Here is a 22,156-nt window from a genome sequence, read left to right as displayed (position 1 = left end):
CTTAGAAAAGGCAGGAAAAAGGCCAGAGTGACAGTATTTCAGTGATTTGGTCTTTTGCAAGTAGATAACCCTCCGTGATCCAGGGAGTATTCTGGAGAAGTAATCCATGGGGTACCTTGAGGAGTTGACCACTCGCCAATCACACAAAACAGCGATGCTAAGCGATAAATATCCAGCATTACCATTTCTGGTGATGTGAACAAACCAGCCCGTTCTTGTCGGTGTGTATATTAACAAGTAACCCTAACATTAACGAGGTTTTGTTTGTGTTTTTTTTTTTTTTTCCTTAGGCAAAAGATAGAGGCTGTGAGAAGGGAGAAGGTGGCTGTACAGAAGATGGTTGACAACCTGAAAAAGCAGGTATATGCACGGAGCCCATAACCTTCTCCGTAGAAATCATCACTGTATGAAAGCTGTTCCTTAAATGGTCACAAAGGCTGTGGAAAATGACCGTTGTATAAATTTCAACTTTTTGATAACTGTTCTCACCAACTCTTTGGGATCGATAAGAGGCTTTTCTTGACCTGGTCAACGACAACCACAACGCTACTCTGACTGTCTGGCTTACAGACTTGAGAGCTCTTTCCATAGTCAACTTGGAAAGTTTATTTAATAGAAATATAAAGTTAAAAGCGTATCTTTTGTAATCTTTGTGGGTAATGGCTCTGCAGAAGCCCGGGGGAAGCAGAGGTTATGTGACTCAGCCTCTACTTACTTCCCAGCTCACTGGGTCTAGGAACGCTGCCAGCCGTGACCCTTTGCTCGTATCCCTGCGACTGCTGCTTTTATTTCAAGGGTAGTTTGTTATGCTCGGCAAAGTAGAAGGTTTAAGTAGCTCGTACATTCACGTCCCTCTTAGTATAGCTTAGTAAAACTCTACTTGCTCAGAATAATCTACTCGCTCAGTGGCATAACCCTCAAAACATACCTGGCGAAGGGAAGGAGGAACAGTGGTGTGCCAGATGACTGATATCGTAACTGATATAATTGAGGCTAATTATGAGAAATTAACGGTTTGTGAGGCTGACCGTGCATGCAACAGGCCATCAGGAGGATTCCTAAATACGGTTCTCCTTGATTTGGCCTCAGATTAGGGCACGGAGCAAGTTAAACAGCTGTAGGGAAATAAAGCAAGCAGTGCTACTGGGGTCAAGGCTGTTCCGTAGAGAACGGTTAACGGCTGTACCCCCACCATTCAGAGTCACCACTGAATTGGAGTGACCCTTGTCAGGTTTTTTTAATCATCTTAATAGAAAGGAAATGTTTAAAATGATCTCTTCCCCAATATAAAAGCGGTCATAACTGACACTGCTGTCCCGATTCAGGTAGCAGATCTGAAGACCCGAAACCAGCAGCTGGACTCTGAAAACACCGAACTTAGCCAGAGGAACTCCAAAAATCAAGCAGATGTGCAGGATCTCAATCAACAGCTGGCAAGGGTGCTGAAGCAAAAGGAGATGGAAACGGGGAAGTGCACCCTGGAAGAATGGGAAAAGGAGCGACTGGTACTGAAGGAGGAACTGGAAAACTCCAAAATAAAGGTATGGGATTACGCTGTCTTTAATGGTATCAAACAACTGACCTTTCAGGAATGCACAGGTGGAATTAGCATAATCCCTTTCTCGAGCTGCGTGTGGTCTTTCAAAGATGAATTTTCCTAAGTAGTAGCCGCAAATGTACGTGCGTACGAGGGTGGAAGGAAAGCACGGCAGCAGCCAAAAGCTGGGCGGTAGAATTGTACAAGTTGGTCCTGCAAACGGAGCTTAGCAATGCCAAAATATTTACCTGCGTTTTTCCGGCCCGCCCATTCTGTTCACTCCAGCGCTATCCCAGCTCTAACCCGTGCCGCTGGCTGCAGCACCCTCTGGTGAATCTTTGCTGCCCTGCCTGTCTCCTGAGCTGAAACCTGAGCTTCTTACTTTTTTTTGCAGTCATCAAATGTGGTGTCTTCCTTGGAGATGGAGCTCTCAAAAATGAAGGTTCAAGCTCACTTATTGGAGCAGGAGAACCACATCCTCCAGCAGGAACTCGAGAAGACAAAACAGGTATGGCGTCCTATTTGAGTGCCATCAGGTAATGCCGCCTCTCTCTTAAGGAGCCCGAATTGGAAATAGTTAATTTCTTTAAAGTAAGGGCATAACAGTAGGGGAATATAAATCCTCTGGAAACAGTCTCCGGGTACAATGCACAACTGTTCGAATAAGGTTGGTTCCACTTCACCTTTGCCAAAAGATCTTCCAGAGCGGTGGATCTACAAAGACAGGCTTTGACCATGAAGACAGAGATTGAAAGCTCTAATCAAGGGCTTTTCTAATTTGGGCAGACGGGATAGGCAGAGGGGGAACGTTTCCCTGTGATACCCATATAGTTCCATTTAAGCACTGGTCTCTTCCGGCACGTCGTCTCGGAGAGAATTCCTAGTGCTGAACCCATCTGGAGACTCCCATGTCTCACAGCTTCCGAGGATAATTTCCTGGAGGGCTTGGTTATCGCCTGTATGAGCATGGTTCAATTGGCTGTAAATATATGCTAATAAACATAGATAATGAAGGCTACAAATGAGTCACCCCTCCTGATTAGGGCTTCACAAAGTAATTTTCTTTACAGCGCCAAAGCACTCGCTTGATGCGCCCAAAGCTTAGGATAGATAAGGGTTTTAAAAAGCAAAAGCAGATGAAGCCCATTCAGCAAAGAATGGATTGTGGCTCGAGTGTAATTAAAGAGAGAAGATTGAGCGAGCAAAGACAGACCCGCAGAGAAGAAGGCAGGGCGTTAAGCTAAAGCACCACGTTAAACGGGAAAAGCATCAGAAGTCACAGTACGGTATTTTTTATTATTTTTTTTTTTTTGCCGTTTGACAGAAGAGAAAGACCAGCCCTAAAGCAAATGCGAGGGATTGCAGGGCGATTAGGAATCCTTATTGCCCTGTGTGGCAGGAAGGATGCCCTGGGTCATATCAATGATACTCGTATGGTCATTCCTACCAAATTGGAGAATGCTTCTCTCTCTCCCGCTCCATCTGGAGTTGGGATGCTTGGTCCGGAGGAGGAGGGAAAGCTTTGCCTAGCCACGTGCATGCAAAATTCTGAAACGGCCCAGAAATACAACTGTGAAGGGGGTTTGTTTTTCCGCAGCTGCCCCGGTGTCCTGATCTCGCTGACCTCCAAAATGAAGTCTCGAGCTTAATTGCTAAAAATGAGAAGCTGCAGAAAGAAAAAGAAGCCCTGAGTGAGGAATTAAACAGATGTATTGATAAGGTAAGAAAGACCTGCGAATCCACATCACCACCTACCTGCCTTAACAGGCTGTTGAAATTCTTACACCATTACCTGTATCACCCTATGCTGTAAAACTATAGACTTATTTTTGTCTTACCTTCAAGGCAGATAAAGGCTTAGTTGTCACTTTCTTCCCCGCCCCCCCCCCCACCCCCCCAGCTGGTTTTAAAGCTTAAATTCTGGAGCCCAGCTTGACTGTAATTTCATGATGCGGAAAATTCCAAACATTGCAAGGAACGGGGCCGGATATAACTATTGCAGCAGGACAAGGAAGACAGTGTTCTTGCACTTTTCTTCCAACTCTGACATATTTTAACTCTGAACTCGAGCGGCGTAACTAATATGCACGCTCTAATGATCCCATTGTGTGGAGATTTGGGCTGGGAGCTGAGGGGTTTAAGGTTCTGGTTGGTGTTTTGTTTTGTTGGTTTTTTTTGTTTTTTTTTTTTGCTCTCCTGCATTTTCTTTGCGTAGCTGCAACTCCCTCTAGCTTAACTCCCAAAGTCAAATTGAGTTAAAGAAAATCCTGGCTGATTCGGGCTTACCGATGTAATCTTATTGCAGGTAGCTCAAGTAAGCCGCTTAGAGAGCGCGATCGGCAGCTTGAAGCAGGAGCAGAAGTCCTGGGAACAGCAGAGTCAGACACTGAAAACGCAGCTCACCGTTTCGCAGGAGAAGGTAGAACAGCGGGGTTTGTTCTAGCCCTGGATCAAAAAAAATTTTTTTAAAATCCCTTTCTAGTGCCTTTTTTTTTTTTTTCATAAAAACCAGCCCCCTCGTAACATGCGCAAAGATGTCATGCAGCTAAGAATGGCTGCTTTGATGGGCTTTCAAAGTGACGTTCTCAAAGGACAAGAGGAAGCTTGTGAAATGCCATGAGACTTTCCCCCCACCCCGAGAATAAGCTACGTTGGTTTGCATCCACAGCCAAGATCCTTCTGCCAATCCATTCTGCCCCGTTATTCCTAAAATACTGCGGAGACTCTGCTGTTGCTCCCCGCTCTTCTGGCGGTGGCTCATCTCTCACAGGGCGGGGGAGCAAATGGCTATTGGCTTGGCTAATTACGCCTGGGGTTTATTGTTGGCCATGGGCTGCCAGGAAGAATAAATAATTCAAGAGAAGTCTTCTCTTCCCGGCATATCACAATAAATGTGGAGGGGTGGAAGCTGTGTCGTTGCTGAATGCAGTATTGTGGCTGTATTCAAAGGGGATGGCTGCTAATTTGGAATAGAAGGACAGAAAATCATTTAGCAATTTTTAAGGGGGGCTGTCAGCATTCGAACTTCTTCACTCCATCCGTTGGAGATCCTAAATTGGTGTGAGACGTGGCGCTTACACATCCCAGCAGACCAAGGTTACAAGAAACCTTGGTCCAGCAGACACCAAGCTGCGTTCCTGCTCCTTACAGGTGCAGAGTCTGGATGAAACGCTGCAAAATACCACCCTGCAAATGTCCCGACTCAAATCGGATTTACGGGTGACGCAACAGGAGAAGGAAACCCTTAAGCAAGAAGTGATGTCTTTACACAAGCAACTGCAGAATGCCAATGAAAAGGTAACGGGCTTCAGGTGCCTCCGAATCAGTCAACTTTGCATGCCGGGCGTTACGGACACCAGCTCCGCTCTTCTGTAGCCAACTCATTTCTTCTGCCCAGAGAAGCTGTGGCTGCCCCATCCCTGGAGGTGTTCAAGGCCAGGCCGGACGGGGCTTGGAGCAACCTGGGCTGGTGGGAGGTGTCCCTGCCCAGGGCAGGGGGGTGGAACTGGTTGGCCTTTAAGTTCCCTTCCAACCCAAACCATTCCACGATTCTTTACGTTGCCTTGTCCACTGAAAGGACACAAATAGCGCTGCAAACCTGAGCAAGTAGACTCTGACTTAAGCAACTATTGATTTTTTTTTTTTAAACAAGTGGTATAAAGCTAATAATTAAAGAAAAAAAAAAGCTGAAAGGAGGCAGGTACAAAAAAGCCCTATTTTAATGATGCTTTCTGTATTTAGTAGTTTTCCATTTTAGTATAACTATAATCAGTCTTGTTGGATTGTATATAATATGCAGATTATAAACTTTTTTTTAAAAAAGCCCTTATTTTAAGTTTTGAACGGGAGGACAGGCAATGATCAGTCCATCTCCCGAGTCTCTGTTCTTCCCCGACATAAATCTCAATCTTTCACCGAAAAAATTTCGAATTATCTGTGGGCAATTTATGAGTTTACGCTTAGCAAGACCATAAACACGTAAACAGCCAAACTAGTAACTGATGGGGGATCTAATTTTCGGTCAAACTCGGTTTTGAGGGGCACAGTATTGTATCAGTCTCACAACTGATGAGGAGCTGTAACTGAAGGAGGCTGTAGACAGCGTTTTTGGGACTGGTATTATGAACTCAGTTACTAATTTGGCTTGTTTGCCATGTAATTAAGGAATATTTAATGTCCACATGGAAAAGAGGCTGTTTCAGAATCATACAACAGGAACTAAATTACAGCTATTACTGAATAATATATAATGCTGAGCCCTATTTGCTTGATGAGGCTGTGAAATGGAGTGCAAATTGCCTTCTTTTTGTGTGTGGTGTTGAACTCTGTGCATGTGTATGGAGCGTTCTGGCGCGCGGCTATTATCCGTGATTTTCGTGGAGTAGAGGGAAGCGCTTTGGGTTTGTGCTGCGATGAGCGTGTTGGGTTTCTCGGTGGCGAGCGTAGCGTAGGCTGGGAGGAAGTCGGGAATCCTGCGACTTCAGAGTCTGCAGTTACCGAAAGCCTGCTCGAAACCCACCTGCATCGAGAAAATGTCTGCTGCTTTGTTTAAGGCCTAACCCTGCACTTCTGTCTGTCTTAAGAATCGGGTTCTAGAACTGGCTGTGCCTTCCTCAGGGCTGCAGGACCAACAGAGGCAACTCCACTGGGGTGAACTGGAGCAGCTGCTGAAGCAGGAGCAGCAGCTGCTGAGGCAGGAGAACGAGAGGCTGCAGAGAGAAGTCCAGAGCAGTAAAACAGACCTGACGCACGCCAGGGAGAAGGTAACCTCAGCAAGCGGATGGATTGGGGGGCTACGCCAAGGCTTCACGATTTGTGTTTTGCAGTGGGTAATACAGGAGAAGAATGGCGCTCGTTAGCTTTGGATAGAAACGTTTGCAGAAAGAATGGATCATGGAATAGTTTTCCTTTCTATCCGCACTGACTACACAGACGCTCTTACGATGTTTCAAACAATTATTTATTTTTTTTAAAGAAAATCCTGATAACGCTTGTCTAAGATTCTGGTGCAACTTCCAGTTAACACCTTTCAATTGTTTTCTTTCATAAAAATTTCCTAATATTCCAAGCATTCTTCATGTCCGATTTCTTAGTCCACAGCATTAGGCAGATCATGGGGAAGAGGAAGGGAAAGAGTTTTTGTTGCTCAAAGCTAAAATGTCAAAAATACACCAGAATCTGCTATGAGTCCAAAATTGATTGGTATTCCGTATTTTAGATTAAGTAGGTGCAATTTGGTGTATATATATATTTTTTTATTTTTTTTAATGGCCTGGAATGTTTTTCCACATTTGTTTATCTCTGATCCCTTTAGATCAGACAGCTGGAATCTACTGTCCTTTCCCTGAAGCACCAAAAGCATCAAAGCCAGTCAGGCATCGTCAAAGCCATAGAGCAAGAGAAATTAAGCTTGAAGAGAGAGTGCGAACAGCTTCAGAAGGAGTTGTCATCTGCGAACAGGAAGGTTAGTTTTCGATGGTAAATACGTGACTCAATGCAGTACTGGCCAAATTAGCTCTTCGAGACGGAAAGCTGTAACTTTCTTCTTACACTCCGAGCTTTGCGCTCTTTGTCTCTTACAAATCCCTGTCGCGGGGAGCTGACTGATTTCTGTGCTCGTGCGGAGCTGGCGGGGTGGAAGTCCGTGCCGACGTGCTGCGGGGCTTCTAGTCGGTACCAACAGCTCAGGGGTAGAACATGGGAACCGTAAACAACACGCAGCCTGCTCCAGTGCTCCGCTCAGCGCTCATATGCCAGCGTTACTGCTTTTAGATTAAACCCTGTGTATTCTTTGAAACTTGTGTCAGCGATGCTGTATAACATTGCCTTAGACATCACTTTTAGCAAAGCATTGCACTTGTCCAAATACTTACGTCATTTGATCTTGAATTGTCTTGACATGCAATGACTCACGACTTGCATATTGGGAAAACAAGGCAGATAAAATAAGAAGCTACTACCTTTCTAAGGAAATCTCTTGTCTTTAATAGATCAGTCAGATGAATTCTCTTGAACGTGAACTGGAAACCAGCTCAGAAAATGAAGGGCTAAGAAAAAAGCAAGTCAAACTGGATGATCAGTTGATGGAGGTACTTTTCAATAAGTGTTGACTGTACTGAGTAGCGTGGGGCTTTATCACTGTCTCTCTGAATCTGTGGCTTTATTTAAAAACAACTTCTAGATGCGTAGGAACAGAGGAAACTAATTGAAACAGGAAGAATTAATCTCTCCTAGTGCCTAATCTCATCTTTCATGATCAAGATGTTAGTGTGACAAATACGTTTCTCTGAAGCATGTTGTGGTTTATTGTAAGGTTTCCAATATAAAATCAAATAGCGAAGAAATTTGTTTCTGTGCTTGAGGCGAGGCTAACACTTTCCTCTTCCTTCCTAAAACATGTAACCTCAAGTTTCCTAACTAATGTTTGCGTAACGCTGCTCTTAATGTAGAAACCTGTTCTTATTTACTATGGGAATAATTGGCTGAGTTTAAGCCTTGCTATTTTATCTGGTTCGTGACAGATTAACAATTTACACAATTTGCTGTTAATCTAAAGGCATGAGTGAAAACTTCAATTGAGATTCTTCCGAAGCCTGCTGTAAACGTGGATGTTTGTTCAGTGCTGCTGGAGACAGATCATGCTGGATGTTATGAAAACCGAGTAATTCTTAGGGGCCCTTGCTAACAGGATTAACGATGTTAAATCAGTGTATCCCTTAAGGTCAGGCTAGACCTCAGAGTTGTCTGTCAGGAGTCTTGCCTAAACTTGATGGCCTGAATTTGAGTTCAAAACATAATATTAAAAAAAAAAATAAAATACAACCACCACAATTTTGACTTGTTCCATAAATCAAAGCATCTTCTAGAGGAGGCTTTTACAACACTCTTTATTAAAAGACTTCATGTTTTTCCTCAAGTAAGCAAATGGGAAACATGTTATGCTGAATATACTGTGTAACTAGTAAAACTGTAAAAACTTGATTAGAAACGATGAGATTTTGACAAGTTACTGAAAGACTGTTTATATGCCCCACGCTTTTACTTATATAGTCTTAATTAATTTTTGGAAAAACTCCGAACACTGTTAAACCCTTTAGTATAAACACCAGGCATGGAATTGCGTTTTCTCCTAGAATTTGTATTTCAAACATGCAGGACTTGTGTTACTCCTAATAACGTTTTCCCAGCAGGTGTGTATAACATTCACTTAGCACTTTATGACTTCTAACTTTCTCTTTTGTGCCTGTTCTCCTTTTGTTCATGGCTAACCTGTCTAGAACTCAGTGGTTGGAACTAGCAGAGAAGGGTGCAGTTCTCTTTCTGAAATAGTGTGCGAAGGTAGAGCAATCATTTTCAATGTACTACCCATAGCATGGAGAAAACATTTCTTTTACGGATTTTTTTTTATTTTTTTTTTTATTCCATGCATCTTCTAAGTAAAGAGGCCACTATTCATTTTAATGTAAAATTTTTACTTTGACAGCTGCGCTAATTGTAGTGTGCAATTTAATTCTGTAGGCCAAGAAGTTGCGTGCTTCTAAGGCACTGCCATGAAAATGGAGAGAAATAACCAATTGCCTTCAAAAAAATTAAATCAATCATAAGAAAATGAAAAGTGGCTCAACCCCTTCCTTCTAACCCATTGACTGCGAGGCTTGAAGTTGCTTTTTTATTTACCTCTGATATCTGCATGCTTTTTCTCAAAAGTTGCCTTAATATTAACTGATATATGATCACACTCAGTGTCGTCCCTAATAATAGTTTAGCAAGTTCATTATTATTCCTCTTTCTTCCACAGATGAATACAGCAAGACTATACAGTTTTCATTAGCTATGCAATTGGTATTCATTTTTTAAGATGCCCTTAACACTAATTGACTGTTTCTTCAGCTCCTTCATCGGGTACTCGTGTGCTTCACAACAGTACAGGAAAACCTAAACAAATTCCACCAAAAGCTCATTATTTTCACTGTTTATATTGTCAGTAAAAGAATAGCTCCTTTGCTGGCAGGTTGATTCAAGAGAATCTCCTGATAGCTTAAAAAAAAAAGAAAAGAACCAAATAGTTTTATTTAAAAATACTTACAAACCTATTTTCTGTTTACCTGGGCCAACAGAGATGTACAGATGCCCAGAAGAGCTGCACCATCATGAAAAATGCTTATAGTTGTTTACATTATGGACAAACTCAATAATTGAAATATGATTACGAATTTAAGGCCTTAATTCTACCACCTGTGAAAGGAAAATTAAAACCACTACCATAATCTCATATGCCTTTCCCGAAGGGAACAGAGTAATGGTTTTGAGATAACAGGCGAGAATTTTATGATGTGGTCAACTGAACTTTATGGGAAGAAAGTATTAATCTTATGCAAATCCAACATCAGGGGTTTTTACTGTACAGTTCTGGTCTTTTTTTAGTATTTTAAACTATTACAACTGTGAGATAGTTATGCCTGGATTTTACTTCAGTCTAGAAAAATGCTAAATAGTCACATGAAACAATCTTAGCCCTTAATATTGTCTGAAAGTTCATCTGATGCTGGGCCAGTTTATCTAATTTGGTGGTTGCGATGTTCTCGTGGTTGCGATGCTGCTGTAGTAAGTTAATGCCAGAAATGCCTCTCTTCTTAGCCACCTTCATCCAGTACCTGTCATAGCATTGCTTGGGAGCAGCACTTGAGTAAACGATGTGGGGAAGCTAAACCATTTGGGACCTTTACATTACATAGACTGGCTGATGCATTGAGTAGTCTTTTTTTAGCGAAAGCAAGACTTGAATTTGGAATTAAACTACTTCAGATTACTACACACGTCCATATCTCAAGGGCCCCTCTGAGTATACTTTTGCTTATGCAGCACAGACACTCAGGAGGTCTCCAGACTTGCTATCAAACTCTGCTTGTGGCACGTCTCAAAATAAGAATTATAAAATGTGTTAAACTTCTACAGTTAGTAGTGAACATAAGGACAGATATATGGGATTCTAAATACTGAATTCTGAATGTAATATAGCAGCTGGCATCAAATTACTTAAGTCATCATACATTACACTGAAAACTTGTTTTGCTTTTGAGAATGTTATCTCTCCATCCTAGATTAAAGACTAGAAATAATCAGCACTGGTGGACAACTTCTTCAGCCTCGTGATAGTGCTTTTATTTGTAAGCGGATACTATTTTTTAGAAGAGCTGCTGAGGTCAAGGTTAAAATTAAAAAGGACTATTAAGTTAAAGCTGACCACAGGCCCATTTAACTTTGACAGGATTTCATCAGAAATTCAGTGAATTTATAGCTCGGGTATGAGCTTATGAATCAAAGCTCAGATTCCTTTAGACTTCAGAACTCCGCATAAAGAAGCATCATCTTTCATTGGAAAGCGAAAGGCGGTCTATTTAGTTTCTGTTACTGAGTTCAGGCTTGTTTCTCTTGCATATGAGAAGTTGTTCAAGACTAACCTGATGTCTAGAGCATCGCTAAAAGATAAGTTGAATGAACAGCACTGCTGTTTTCCCCTGATGGCTGATTTACTTTGCTCTTCAGATGCTCCACTCGAGCGGCAGTGTGATGCTTAGCCAGTCCCCGCACTCCCGGGAGCTCCCGCAGCAAGGCTGTGCTATGGTGCCCAAGGAACAGTTCCTGCAGCTCCAACACCAGCTACTACAAGCAGAGAGGAGGAGTCAACGTCTTCAGGAAGAGCTTGAAAGCAGACCCTCTGAAACAAACATGCAACAGGTAAAGCTCTCATTACTCTGCAGGTTACCACTTTAAAAGAATATCTGGTTAGTTTTCTTCTTTTGTTTTGTTTTTTTTTTCAATTCTGATGAGATCCGTTCTCTGTTTATGCCAGTTCAAAAATGAAAATTCAATCTATCAAAGACATCAAAGCAAACCTTTGCTATTTAGTATATTTAGCTTGAGCCATAGCTTAATTCTGAAGACCTCTTAATCTGTTCAAAATAAAAAAACACTCAACTGGCTTTTCTCCTTCTGATCAATGTGCAGTAAGCGTTTATAGGTTTTGTGTTGTTTTCTTTACCTAATATCCATGTCTGGAACCATTTGTTTTTTAAAAAGTACACTACACCACATATTGCACAAGCACATACCCCTCACACATAAAATACTAGTTTAGGCTGTTGCTGTCACATGGAGTTCTGTCAGCTGTAGTAGAGCAGAATACAAACAAATTAATCCTTTTTATAAAGTCAGCCTATCTTTGTTATTTGGCCATAAGAGATGTTGTTTGGAGAACGCTGTTACCATTATACAGGAACTTCAACATTGGCACTTCTAAGGAAAAACAATCTAATTCCAAGGAAAATTACATCTACTGCACATAATGGGCAGAGTCATCTTTAGTGTTTGGGGTTTTTAACATATAAAACTGAAATATAGGCAATAGGTAGAAAAGTTTGTATCCTCCCGTATATAACTAAGCTTGGGGACTAGGCTTGCTAAATGACTCTCTTCTTCAACAAGTAACCGAACCTCTAAATCTCTAAAGCTTTGGCTCAGGCCATAGGTCTTTATCTTATGAGAAAAGATAAAGCTCTGAATAACTTAGATAAAATACTAACACTTTTATTAATCTGTTAGCAGGAAAAAAACTTTAAACTCAGATTGCTGTTACGCTTAAAAAAACAACCCCCAAAACAACAAACAAACAAAAACCAACCAAACACAAAACAATAAGGCCAAGACTTTGAAGCTTAACAATCTCTGAGCGTGTTAATAGGGTATTCTGGAAAAAAGGTATTACGGAGTACACGCAGTAACAGTTTCTAAAATTTCCAAAACTTGGAGTAAGAAGTCTTTTTTAAGACAGGTATAACACTTAGAAGTTCCACACAAAAAAATAACTTAATGGCAAATAATATAGGATAAGTAAAAATAAATCAATTGTAAGGTGCTCTCCTTTTCAGCTGAGTCCTGAGAGAAGTGCATTACCACAGGCTAATGTACTTGGTCACATAAAATGGAAAGTAGAGTGTGCAGTTTAATTTTGAAATCATTAAAGGCCATATAACAGCAGTAGCATCTGCAAATGAATGTGCTCTGTATTGCATTCGGAGTGATGACTTTGTAATTTTGCTTTTGAAAGCCTGAGAAACAATTTGCAAACTAGTCACATCCTGGAACTTGTAGTTCTACAGATAAATCACTTTTACGTTTCCTGTAAAAGCTTTTATTCTGGAAGGCTTCATGAATTTAAAAATACTTTCAGAGAGGCTTTGCACTTTTCTGTCAATGCACTAATGCACTTAATCCTTTTAATTTTTTTCTATTGTTGCTTTGTTGTTGGGTTTGGTTTGGTTTTGGTTTGGGGTCTTGTTTTTTTTTTGCTTAAAGTGAATGGGTATTCTGGTTTATAACATCTCCTACAGCTTTTTTCATGGGCATTACTAGATAACTTACTAAAATCTTTATTAAGCACATGCATTCTACAACTATAACCAAGGCCAAACTTGTTTTAGTTTGTCTCAACTTTGACATTTCTGTAAGCACATCTTGCTTTCTCACTGTTGACTTTTCTTTGTCATCCTGACTTCTAGTGTTAACATTTAGTTGAGCTTATGTCCATTTCAATGTCCCCTTTAGCACCTTGAAAAATTGCATCCTAGTCCCTCTTCATCATCTTTTCACCAGTGAGTACAACGTCAGGTTATCTCCATGCTTTCTGTGTAAATTTAATCACCTAGTTTTGCTGCTGCTGCTTTGCACTTTGCAGCTTTCTTAGATCCCGAGTCCTTCTGTGTAATAAGGTATCCAAAGTTATCCCCCTCCTTTTTGGAATTATTTTTTTTGTGTTCATCATGCTTTGCAATTTTCATTGCTTTTTGATCGTTGCTACGGTGGCCTATGTTCTCATTCATTTTACAGTCAGTCTTGAGCGATTGTCCTCCAAAGGCTACTGTCGTACATTCAGATTTCACTAAATTAAAACTCCTGAGCCTTTTCTACTGTGTTAACCTGTCTGGACTCTTCTGAATTCCAAATGACTGTGTCTGCTGTGTCTAGTGCTGTGATTCTTACCTGCTGCACAGTAGCAATCGCTGCACTTGTTCTCGTATTCCTTGCTCAATAACTAGATTTGGGAGCCTGTTAACGTTAAATGATCTTTTCCTAAGTTCACTTAGAACCTCTGCTAACTGGTATTTTTGTTCAGAATATTTACAGTTGCTCAGCTTCCCCCTTCTTCAGCTCTTTATTTGAAAATTCAAATCACCTCTGACCAACAGCTTGTTCACCTGTCTCAGGAAAAGACTTATAACTAGGTTTAAAATGGAAACGCAAATAAGTTCTTTCAATACCATTTGGCAATCTGTGAGATTATATATATAATGGCAGATAATTTCATCTAAGAAACTTAACTGCTTTGCTAATTGCAAAAAAAAAAAAAAAAAAGCCACTGATCTTTTTAAATCCCCCCAAAAACGTGAATGAGCCATCTGAAGAGTCCTTACATCTAGAAAATGCATCCCAAATAGCTCCTCAATTGCATATGTGTAGTGCTAATACTAGTATTTAGAGAAATATAAGACGTGATACTCTGCATGTTTTCTTTTGTGTGTGGTTTTTTTTGTCTTGCGTTGCTTGCTTCGCTTGTATTGGTGGTTTACTTTATACATACGTATTTAAAAGAAAATCTGGATATCAGGGTGAAGTATCCCACTTGCCTTCTTTCTCTAGGCCTTGCTACCGGAGCAGCGAGCAGTGCATGCAGATTCCTACCGGAGGATCGGGCACCTCTGACAGCTTGGCTGCTTATGATCTCATTCCTTACCATGATAAACACACACAAACACACGAACTGGCATAAGCTGAGAAACTTGAGGATCAAATTATTTTGTGCTTTTTCTAAAAAGGAAAAAAAAAAAGTCTCCACAGTATTATTTCCTATTTATTTGTCTAGAAGCTATTTTGTTTAAAGTTCATAAGCTGTCTTTTTTAATTTGTTACAGATACTTTTTATTTATGTTATTTAAAATGTGGAGTTGTTCAATGTGGAAAGAGACTATTTTTCTCAAATGGTACTAATTTTATATGAGATCTGAAGAAAATCTGGGGTATTTATACTGCATTTTTGTATAAGATGTATAAACTTTTTAACAGGGAAAGATGACATTTTTGATGTAAATGAAAAATAAAATTTTTTTTAAACATAATGTCTCTTGTCTTAATAGTACCAATAGTTTACGGTTTCAGCTTTATGAAGAAAAAATAACAAATTTTAGACAAAATATTCATCCTTGCTGAGGATTGTCATATCAGGACTTCTGGGAAAGATTTGCAATAGAGGATGTACTTAAATACAGATATTCAGCTTCTTTTTAGTAGATCTACCTGCATATTTAAGAAAAGAATTTGTGTAGTACATGGGCATATTCTACCGCTGTGGCCATAAAGTAAAAAGGCAGTGCCAGAAAAGGGAAAATTATTAACACGCTTGTTTCTTGGATAACATTCCTTAGGTTTTTGTTTTGTCTCAAATTACTAGATTAAATTAGATTTCTAACACTTTAAAAAGTCAGCAAAACACCTCTTTAAGGCCAATGATTTTTCTAGTTGGGAGCTATGAACGATTTCTCCTGATGGCTTTCAAAAATCTTTTTGCTCCCATCTTTCTAATGACCTTAAAGCTAATGCTTGAGCTGACTTCTCCCATTAAACATGAGATAATTTGAAGTTAGAACATTCCCAAATCACCTTTAAGCCAAAAAACCAAGATCACAGGTATTGAGACCACTATAATTCTTAGTTTCCACTTAACTACTCACGCAAGGCCTCCTGCAACCCATATGAAGTGTAATAGTCAGGTATGTTTTTGAATTCCAATCAAATTACAAAAGATAGCTCAAGATAATTTGGCTAAAAACTTCCCTGCAAGTTCTGCTTAGTAGTATTCTTTCAATCCAGAAAAACATCCAGTCCAGCAACACTGTAAAACTGCTTTCTATATAATTAATGTAACTTTTTTCAATATTTTTTCACAAGTTAAGTGATTCCACAGCCCTATACATAGACTTAAGGAGTTTCTGGTGTTACAACAAATAAAATGTTGATCCCCAGGGGATCTTTATATAGGTATTTAGGTGAGCAACTACCTACCTGAAACACTCCTCCCTTGCTTTTTCATTTATACTCCCCCACATGTGTGTAGGTACTTCAGTTTTGAAGGTATTTTGTTTTGGGGAGAAGGGTAGTGCTTTCTCAAAGTTAATCTTCTCAGATGACTTCCTAGAATTAGAGTAACAAGGCAGCATTAAAACAAAGAATCCCTTTTCCTGCAGTCAGTGTCTAAAGTTCACAAATACAAACAAGCTTTGTTTTAGCTCCTGGTCTTCCTAATTTATTTGGGAAAATTTCACTCAACCATTGGTGTAACGGGCGCTCTCATGACACTGAGTTACTATACTCTTAGTAAGACTGTCTGTTACCTCACTGAAGAAAAAGAGCAAAAGCATTTAAGAGTTACTATTTGGAAACATTAATTTTGAACAACTAATCTAAAAAAAAATTAAAAATTCAGGTTTGGGATAATGGCATCATACTTTAGGATATTCCTCAATTTCAAGGGGGCTTTGGCATAGGAGAGTTATACTGTCAAACTAACGTGCCCTTATGACTTCACCTTAATTTTTTTTTCTAAAATTGTTAAGATTTTGATTGGTATTTTGTTTCCAATATTCAACAGAAATATGGTAGCACCTAAGAACAAGAAAAGGAAACTATCCAGATCTGACTATCACAGGCAAGATAGAACTAGAATTTTATATCAATTTTTCTTAGACCTGGTCATATCAAGAGTAACTTAGACTTAGAAAACTAGTTCTATGCTGTGAGTGTCCTTTAAATGTTGCCATAACGTTGTGCTTCCATGAATGGTTTATTAATTTAGTCAGCTGTTTAAAATAGACTCAAATGTGGCGCGACAGCTATTTCCTTAAGTGTAAACTGAAAAAAGGAGACTGGTGAATGTGAACTGATTTTTGTTAACTGATTTTCACATAAATGTTGCTTTCCAGGGGGGTCATGAGCAGCTTCTAAAAATGATGGAAGAACGTATGATGGATGTTGAACAGAAACTAAGACTTGTGAAGAGGCTTCTCCAAGATAAAGTAAATCAGCTGAAAGAACAAGTAAGCATTCTTACTCTCTTCCTCAAATTATCCCCATTACTTCTGTAAACTAAGTGGGCAAAAGCTGCCAAGCTATTCTTGCTTAGAATAAAGTTAAAGGGTTTTCTTTCAATGCTTCTGAGCTAAAGCACAGCATATTTGCCCGAAAGCTTCCTAAAATTCTAAATTGGGGACTGAATCCACCACTCATTAATTTCCTAAAAGCTATGCTTGTTTGGTATGCTGATGCACTTAAAGTCCGGAAACAAACATCAAATTCTGGCCAAGTATCCTAACTGGAAAAGCTCCTTAGAAAAGGAGGAAAAAGAAATTCCTGAAGAGCACAGACAGGATTTCTGTACAATTACTGATTTCTCAACGCCCCCTACCCCAACACACCCTTTGCTTGACATGGTTTTGGGGATTTTGTTCTTGCCCTGGTCTGCCTTCTTCAGAAGTCCTAATAGCACAGGAAAAGTTGGCTTTTGAACACTTAGGTGTGACATGGTAACAATATCTGTTTTCTGCTGAGATACAGTCTCCTCTCGTGCTAAGTTTCCTGCCAAAGGGCTGTTCCCAAAACCACGCAGAGAAGCGCTAGGCTGCTCCTCCCCAGTTTTATAGGAGGAGCTGATGGTTCAAACCTCGGAGGAAGTATCTCTGTGGGACCACTGGGCTGGTGGATCCTCTCATGAACTAGACTTATCCTTAGAGGACAAATGCTGTAAAGCAGTAGTTATCTGACAAGATTCATTTGAAGCCCTCTGTCATCTGCCTGATCTCCTTACAAAGTCTCCCCAGTTTCAAAATATTCATCGTATCTATAATGACTGCACAAACGTACAGGTTTTCAACAAAGGAAAATAAGATGAATGGGTGGGTTGTCCTTATTTGATATTTAAATTACAATAAACACATTCACCTAATTTCCCAGCACTGTTCTTGCTTTTAATTAGTTTTTATTTTGCTTTTAATTCGCTGAGTAATTATGTTCTGTTCACAATTCAGCTTTCCAAGAACACTAAAGCAGATGCGATGGTCAAGGATCTCTATGTTGAGAACGCACAACTGCTGAAGGCTTTGGAGATGACGGAACAGCGGCAGAAAACTGCTGAAAGGAAAAATTATTTACTAGAAGAAAAAATTGCCAACCTCAATAGAATAGTAAAGAACCTGGCATCCCCATCGTTTAATTCAGCAGCTGAGATAAGGTCATAGCAAAGCCATTAAGTCTGCCACAGTCCCATGCACTTTACTGAAATGTTAATATTTCAGCTTTTCACTGTGTTGCCTTTTTGTATGGATGAATTTTAGTTAACAGATTCCTCCAAGGAGAGGACAGAGCTAAATCCCAAACCGGACACTGCCAAAAGAGAACTTTTGTTTATTCCCAAACTGTTTTTTTGCTAAGTTTTGCCTAAAAGCAATCTTCATTATGTTAAAAAAAAAAAAAAGACATATGTTTTTCTAGGTTAACTTATTTTGATACTTTGGTTTTAATTTAAATTATAAATTCTGAGTTTACTGTACTGAATTGATTACTCCTATCTAGATTGAAGCCGAGGTCTAATGCAAACTTACATTACCAAATTCAAAACTTTAAACTACTTTTGGCTTTCTAGGATACTTCATGGTCCGAACTTACTAATAGCAATAGGTCAGTCTTCAACACTGTCAGTATAATTGCTGTTGAAAGCAAGACTTTCTTGATATGGCCTGTCCTCTGCAAACTGACGTTTCACGTTATGCAGTAGGCTTTTGGGTTATTCATCATGGCTGTTTCTGAGCAGAGCTCAGAAAAAAATTTTCTTAAAAAAATGTAAATTGACTACTGCCTCCAACTAAGCGTAACAATATTTCATCTGAAGAAATTTCCCCGCTGGCAAATAAAGACTACTGTGTTTTTGGGGTTTTTTCAAGCTGTGCTGCCAGACAACTTAAAAATTGTAGAGGCCTTAATTTTTTTGTATGTGGAAGTAAGTTATGCTAAACAAAGGAAGAGCCACTAAAGAGAAGTTAAGATGTGAGTTTTGTTTATATAATTTGTAAATTCAGTAAAGCAGTGGGGTATGTTTATTAAACAATTGTCAAAAGAATGAAGAGGGGGACTTGAATGATTTCTTCAGTGAAATCCTGTCACTAGGCCTCACAGATGTGGACCTTTGCCATTAATGCAGTGTTCAAAATGAGCGCTATTTAGTGTTCATTTCAAAAATTTCAAAACAAAACTATCGCTCGACCCAAGTGATAATTTGGAAAGGTCTGTCTTTTGTAGTAGGTCCTAGTACATAATCTAAGTTTGTAATTGTGAAGAAACGTATTCAATGTGAATATGAAGAACTCAGGGAATAACAGCCTAAATTAGCTTCCTTCAACATTATAAGTGTGGATATTAACGTCAATAGGTGAAGATAAATACGCATTAGGAAAAGCAGGATAAACCAAATTGTATTTGGATGATTATTACCTTAGTACTCCTAGACCAACATACAGAAGTGCTACAGTCATGAAGGTCAAAGAGCATCAAGTTTTGTAAGGACAGGTAACGCCTCCTATTTCATCAGTCAATGCGGCTAAAGAAATGCAAGTTTTCTGGGAACGCCTTCAGGACTGAGACAGGTCTGACAGAAGCGGCTGAGTAAGAGCTTCCATGCTCAAATGCTTGTATATAACCTATTGCTGCAAATAGTCTAAATGCCTTGCCTCCCTCAGACCAGTAAGACACATCTAAACAATGTAAATAAAACTGGTGAAAGGGGCCATACAGGCAATACTTGAAACTGGACCTCTTTAAATATGCATGAATTGAGAATGCAGAGGAAGAGAGCGAGATGTTTTGTCTCTGAGACCGCTAGCAAGGTCACAATTCTGACAGCATTTATAATGAGCCAAAAGTCCCCCAGAAACCGGGATAATACTGCCTACAAACTGTGAAGTAACCTATGGAAAGTGACTTTCTCTCAAGTACTGGTTAGCGTGTGGCTGTAGGGGATGCTATATCTATGTCCACATGGTTACTTACCAATTTTGGAGGGTTGAGGGACTGAACTAGACATAGAGGGTATGACCTCCTCCTCCTCCTCTGTTGCTTTTTGCAGGCAATATAGTGGAAATGGAAATACAATCACGTAAGAACAACATGTCGGAGTTATCACAGAGTCCTTATAAATTCTTTCACTGCTATGCTATTCCCAGTGGCTGTATTGGGTATTTCTCTAAGTAATCTCAAATTCAAGGATTTACCTATCCCGTTTTTCAGAGGCTGCAACAATTTTTTCAACAATTTGAAATGCGTCAAATTGACAAATTGCATTGATATAAATCAGAGGTTTTAAAAATCTGAAGTAGTAATATCTTGTTTCTTTTAATATTAATCAGTAAGTGGTATCAGTTATAATAAGTCTCTATATATGGGTACCAGGGCTGCGTGTTAGCAATATTGTAATTGAGCACATCCTAAAACCATGCCTATGCCGCAGAAATGAGCAAAGTTTCAAAATACTTCCAGGAAACAATGTAAATCAGGTTCAGAACGGTATTTGGAAAAATATCATTAGCTAGCACATTTTAACACTACTTCATATCTTGACCTAGGTTTACTTCTAATGCTCAGTCTGTGACCAAAGTCTGAATGCTGAACAGAGGGAATGAGCACTTAAACTATTGGGGAATTAATTTCACATTACTCCATTTTAAAGGCTAGACTACTTAACTAATTCTTTTAATCTCCTGGTAGTTACCAGGTTTTTATAAACCAAACGTACAGACATTTCTAGAGCACAGTACCAAAAAGGGAGCCCAGATGATGGAATAAAAGGGAGAAACGGAGAAAAGGGACTTTGACTTCTCCCTTTCTCGCCCTATTCTACCTTCCTCTACTTTTCTTTCACTTTGCTTCAAAAAATTAACCCAGCCACAGAAGAAAGAAGGAGGAGGCGGAGGAGGAAAATATTCTTTAGACCAAACTCCAATTTCACTGGAATACTTGCATGAATTAATTCTCAGAAGTGCCTTTTGTAATTACATATTCTGGAGTCTTTCTGTACTGTACTGTTTTTGTGGCTACAGGACAATTCAGGACAATCCCTTCCCAAATGGAGGGAACAGAGAGAAAGGTAGCGCTGCTTACAAATGAGTGTCACATTGCTAATTGGTTCATTGTGTCAGCTCAAAAGATAAAGCAGCTGGTTTTACAAAGTCCAGGCTACTGAAAATAAGCATATAAACATGTAAGTTATTAAGCATTAGCGGTCTTTTGTGCATGAATGTGTCTCCTATGCAGTATAGGCATTTTAAAGATACCAAAGTATTTAATGGTATTGTACCAGTCAAAAGTCACTGAATTTCTAGGCCTCGTTCACACAAGTCTTGCCAATTAAGGTATTAACTACTTTATTACCAGAAGGTGTTTCAACTCTTGCTTTATGAATCACTGTGAAAATAAAGGCACACAGGTATCTCGGGTCGGGAGTCTTGGAAGCGGAGAGGCCCCCCAAGTTAAATTTATGTGTACTGAATTCACACAGCTGAAGTGCTACTTGTCAGTTTAGAATGATTTAAAAGTATACATTGTCGCACATTCTCCAATTACTACTTTAAATATAAGGAAAAATGAATTATTTGAATTCTGATTGAAAAAAAAAAAAAAGCTTGTAACATACTTTATTTTAGCCAGATTATACGTAAGGTAGAGCAGGGGACGGTCTGGATCTATCAAGAGTAAAATACTTTTGTTTACTTTCAGCAAATGACATTGCTGTCTCTCAGGTTTTCCATCATTTACCTGTTAAGTCTCCTGTTCAGTGTCAAATGCTGTCATTTCATGACAAATGACTTCTGTATAAATGAAAACAATTGTGTATTTTTTTTTTCTATTGTTTTGTTCTGGTGTAATATATTGTCCTTACAACATCATGTAAAACTGAAAGATGAACCAACTTACACGTTATTTATAATGAATGTAAAAAACAAATATAAATAAATTACTGTATGATCCATACTTGTGGCTTTTTTTGGTTTTAGCCAAGATGAAAATATGTCAGTGTCTTCCCATGGAATTTGTAGGTACTTCACGCGGTATCTGAAAATTCATCAAATGCATACACAAAGTTGTAATAATAAAAAGGACAGTTTGGCAGCTAATAAAAGTAGTTTCTTCCACTATGAAAGTATAAAATTGAGTAAAGTATAAAAAAGTGACGGGTATCGAACACACCTCTTAGCTTATTTTCGAGCACACTCTGCCCTCAAGTTGTGCACCTGTTCCTCACCTTTATATGGAAAATACGGAGTGCTTCTTATTGTGTGCCTTTCCTGTTTAACCTTCTAAAACTTAACTCTTTTTGCCACCGCTGTGAGAGGCACCTGCTGTGTCCCTTGGTCACCGAGCCCCCGCGGGGCCTACGCTTCTCCTGCCAGCGAGGCCGCGCTGCCCCCCTCGGCTCTCCCCCGCCGGGTGTGGGGGGGTCCCCGCTGCCGGCAGGGAGGCGAGACG

The 22,156-nt window shown here is 39.6% G+C and overlaps 1 protein-coding gene across 9 annotated transcripts in view; it reads left to right on the top strand.

Annotated features, from left to right (window-relative positions):
• NIN (ninein) overlaps positions 1–21,633 on the top strand; it is a 66,848-nt gene extending 45,215 nt beyond the window's left edge. For 4 of the 9 annotated variants that reach the window (XM_063333820.1, XM_063333818.1, XM_063333819.1 and 1 more), the window contains 12 exons: positions 291–360; positions 1,326–1,541; positions 1,932–2,045; positions 3,135–3,257; positions 3,843–3,956; positions 4,688–4,834; positions 6,121–6,300; positions 6,852–7,001; positions 7,528–7,626; positions 11,084–11,275; positions 16,570–16,683; positions 17,671–21,633. In XM_063333820.1, coding sequence (XP_063189890.1) covers positions 291–360; positions 1,326–1,541; positions 1,932–2,045; positions 3,135–3,257; positions 3,843–3,956; positions 4,688–4,834; positions 6,121–6,300; positions 6,852–7,001; positions 7,528–7,626; positions 11,084–11,275; positions 16,570–16,683; positions 17,671–17,880 — 1,729 coding nt within the window. In that variant the 3' untranslated portion in view covers positions 17,881–21,633. Of the gene's footprint in view, positions 1–290; positions 361–1,325; positions 1,542–1,931; positions 2,046–3,134; positions 3,258–3,842; positions 3,957–4,687; positions 4,835–6,120; positions 6,301–6,851; positions 7,002–7,527; positions 7,627–8,814; positions 8,876–11,083; positions 11,276–13,141; positions 13,200–14,233; positions 14,651–16,569; positions 16,684–17,670 lie in introns of those variants that run through there. The other 5 variants (XM_063333825.1, XM_063333821.1, XM_063333822.1 and 2 more) reach the window with 5 other exon arrangements.
• The last annotated feature ends 523 nt before the right edge of the window (positions 21,634–22,156 follow it).

Source organism: Chroicocephalus ridibundus, chromosome 4, assembly GCF_963924245.1.
Source record: "Chroicocephalus ridibundus chromosome 4, bChrRid1.1, whole genome shotgun sequence".
NCBI classification, from domain to species: Eukaryota; Metazoa; Chordata; class Aves; order Charadriiformes; family Laridae; genus Chroicocephalus; species Chroicocephalus ridibundus.
The sequence above is the reverse complement of the archived record's forward strand: the minus strand, read 5'-3'. Positions and strand labels throughout refer to the sequence as shown.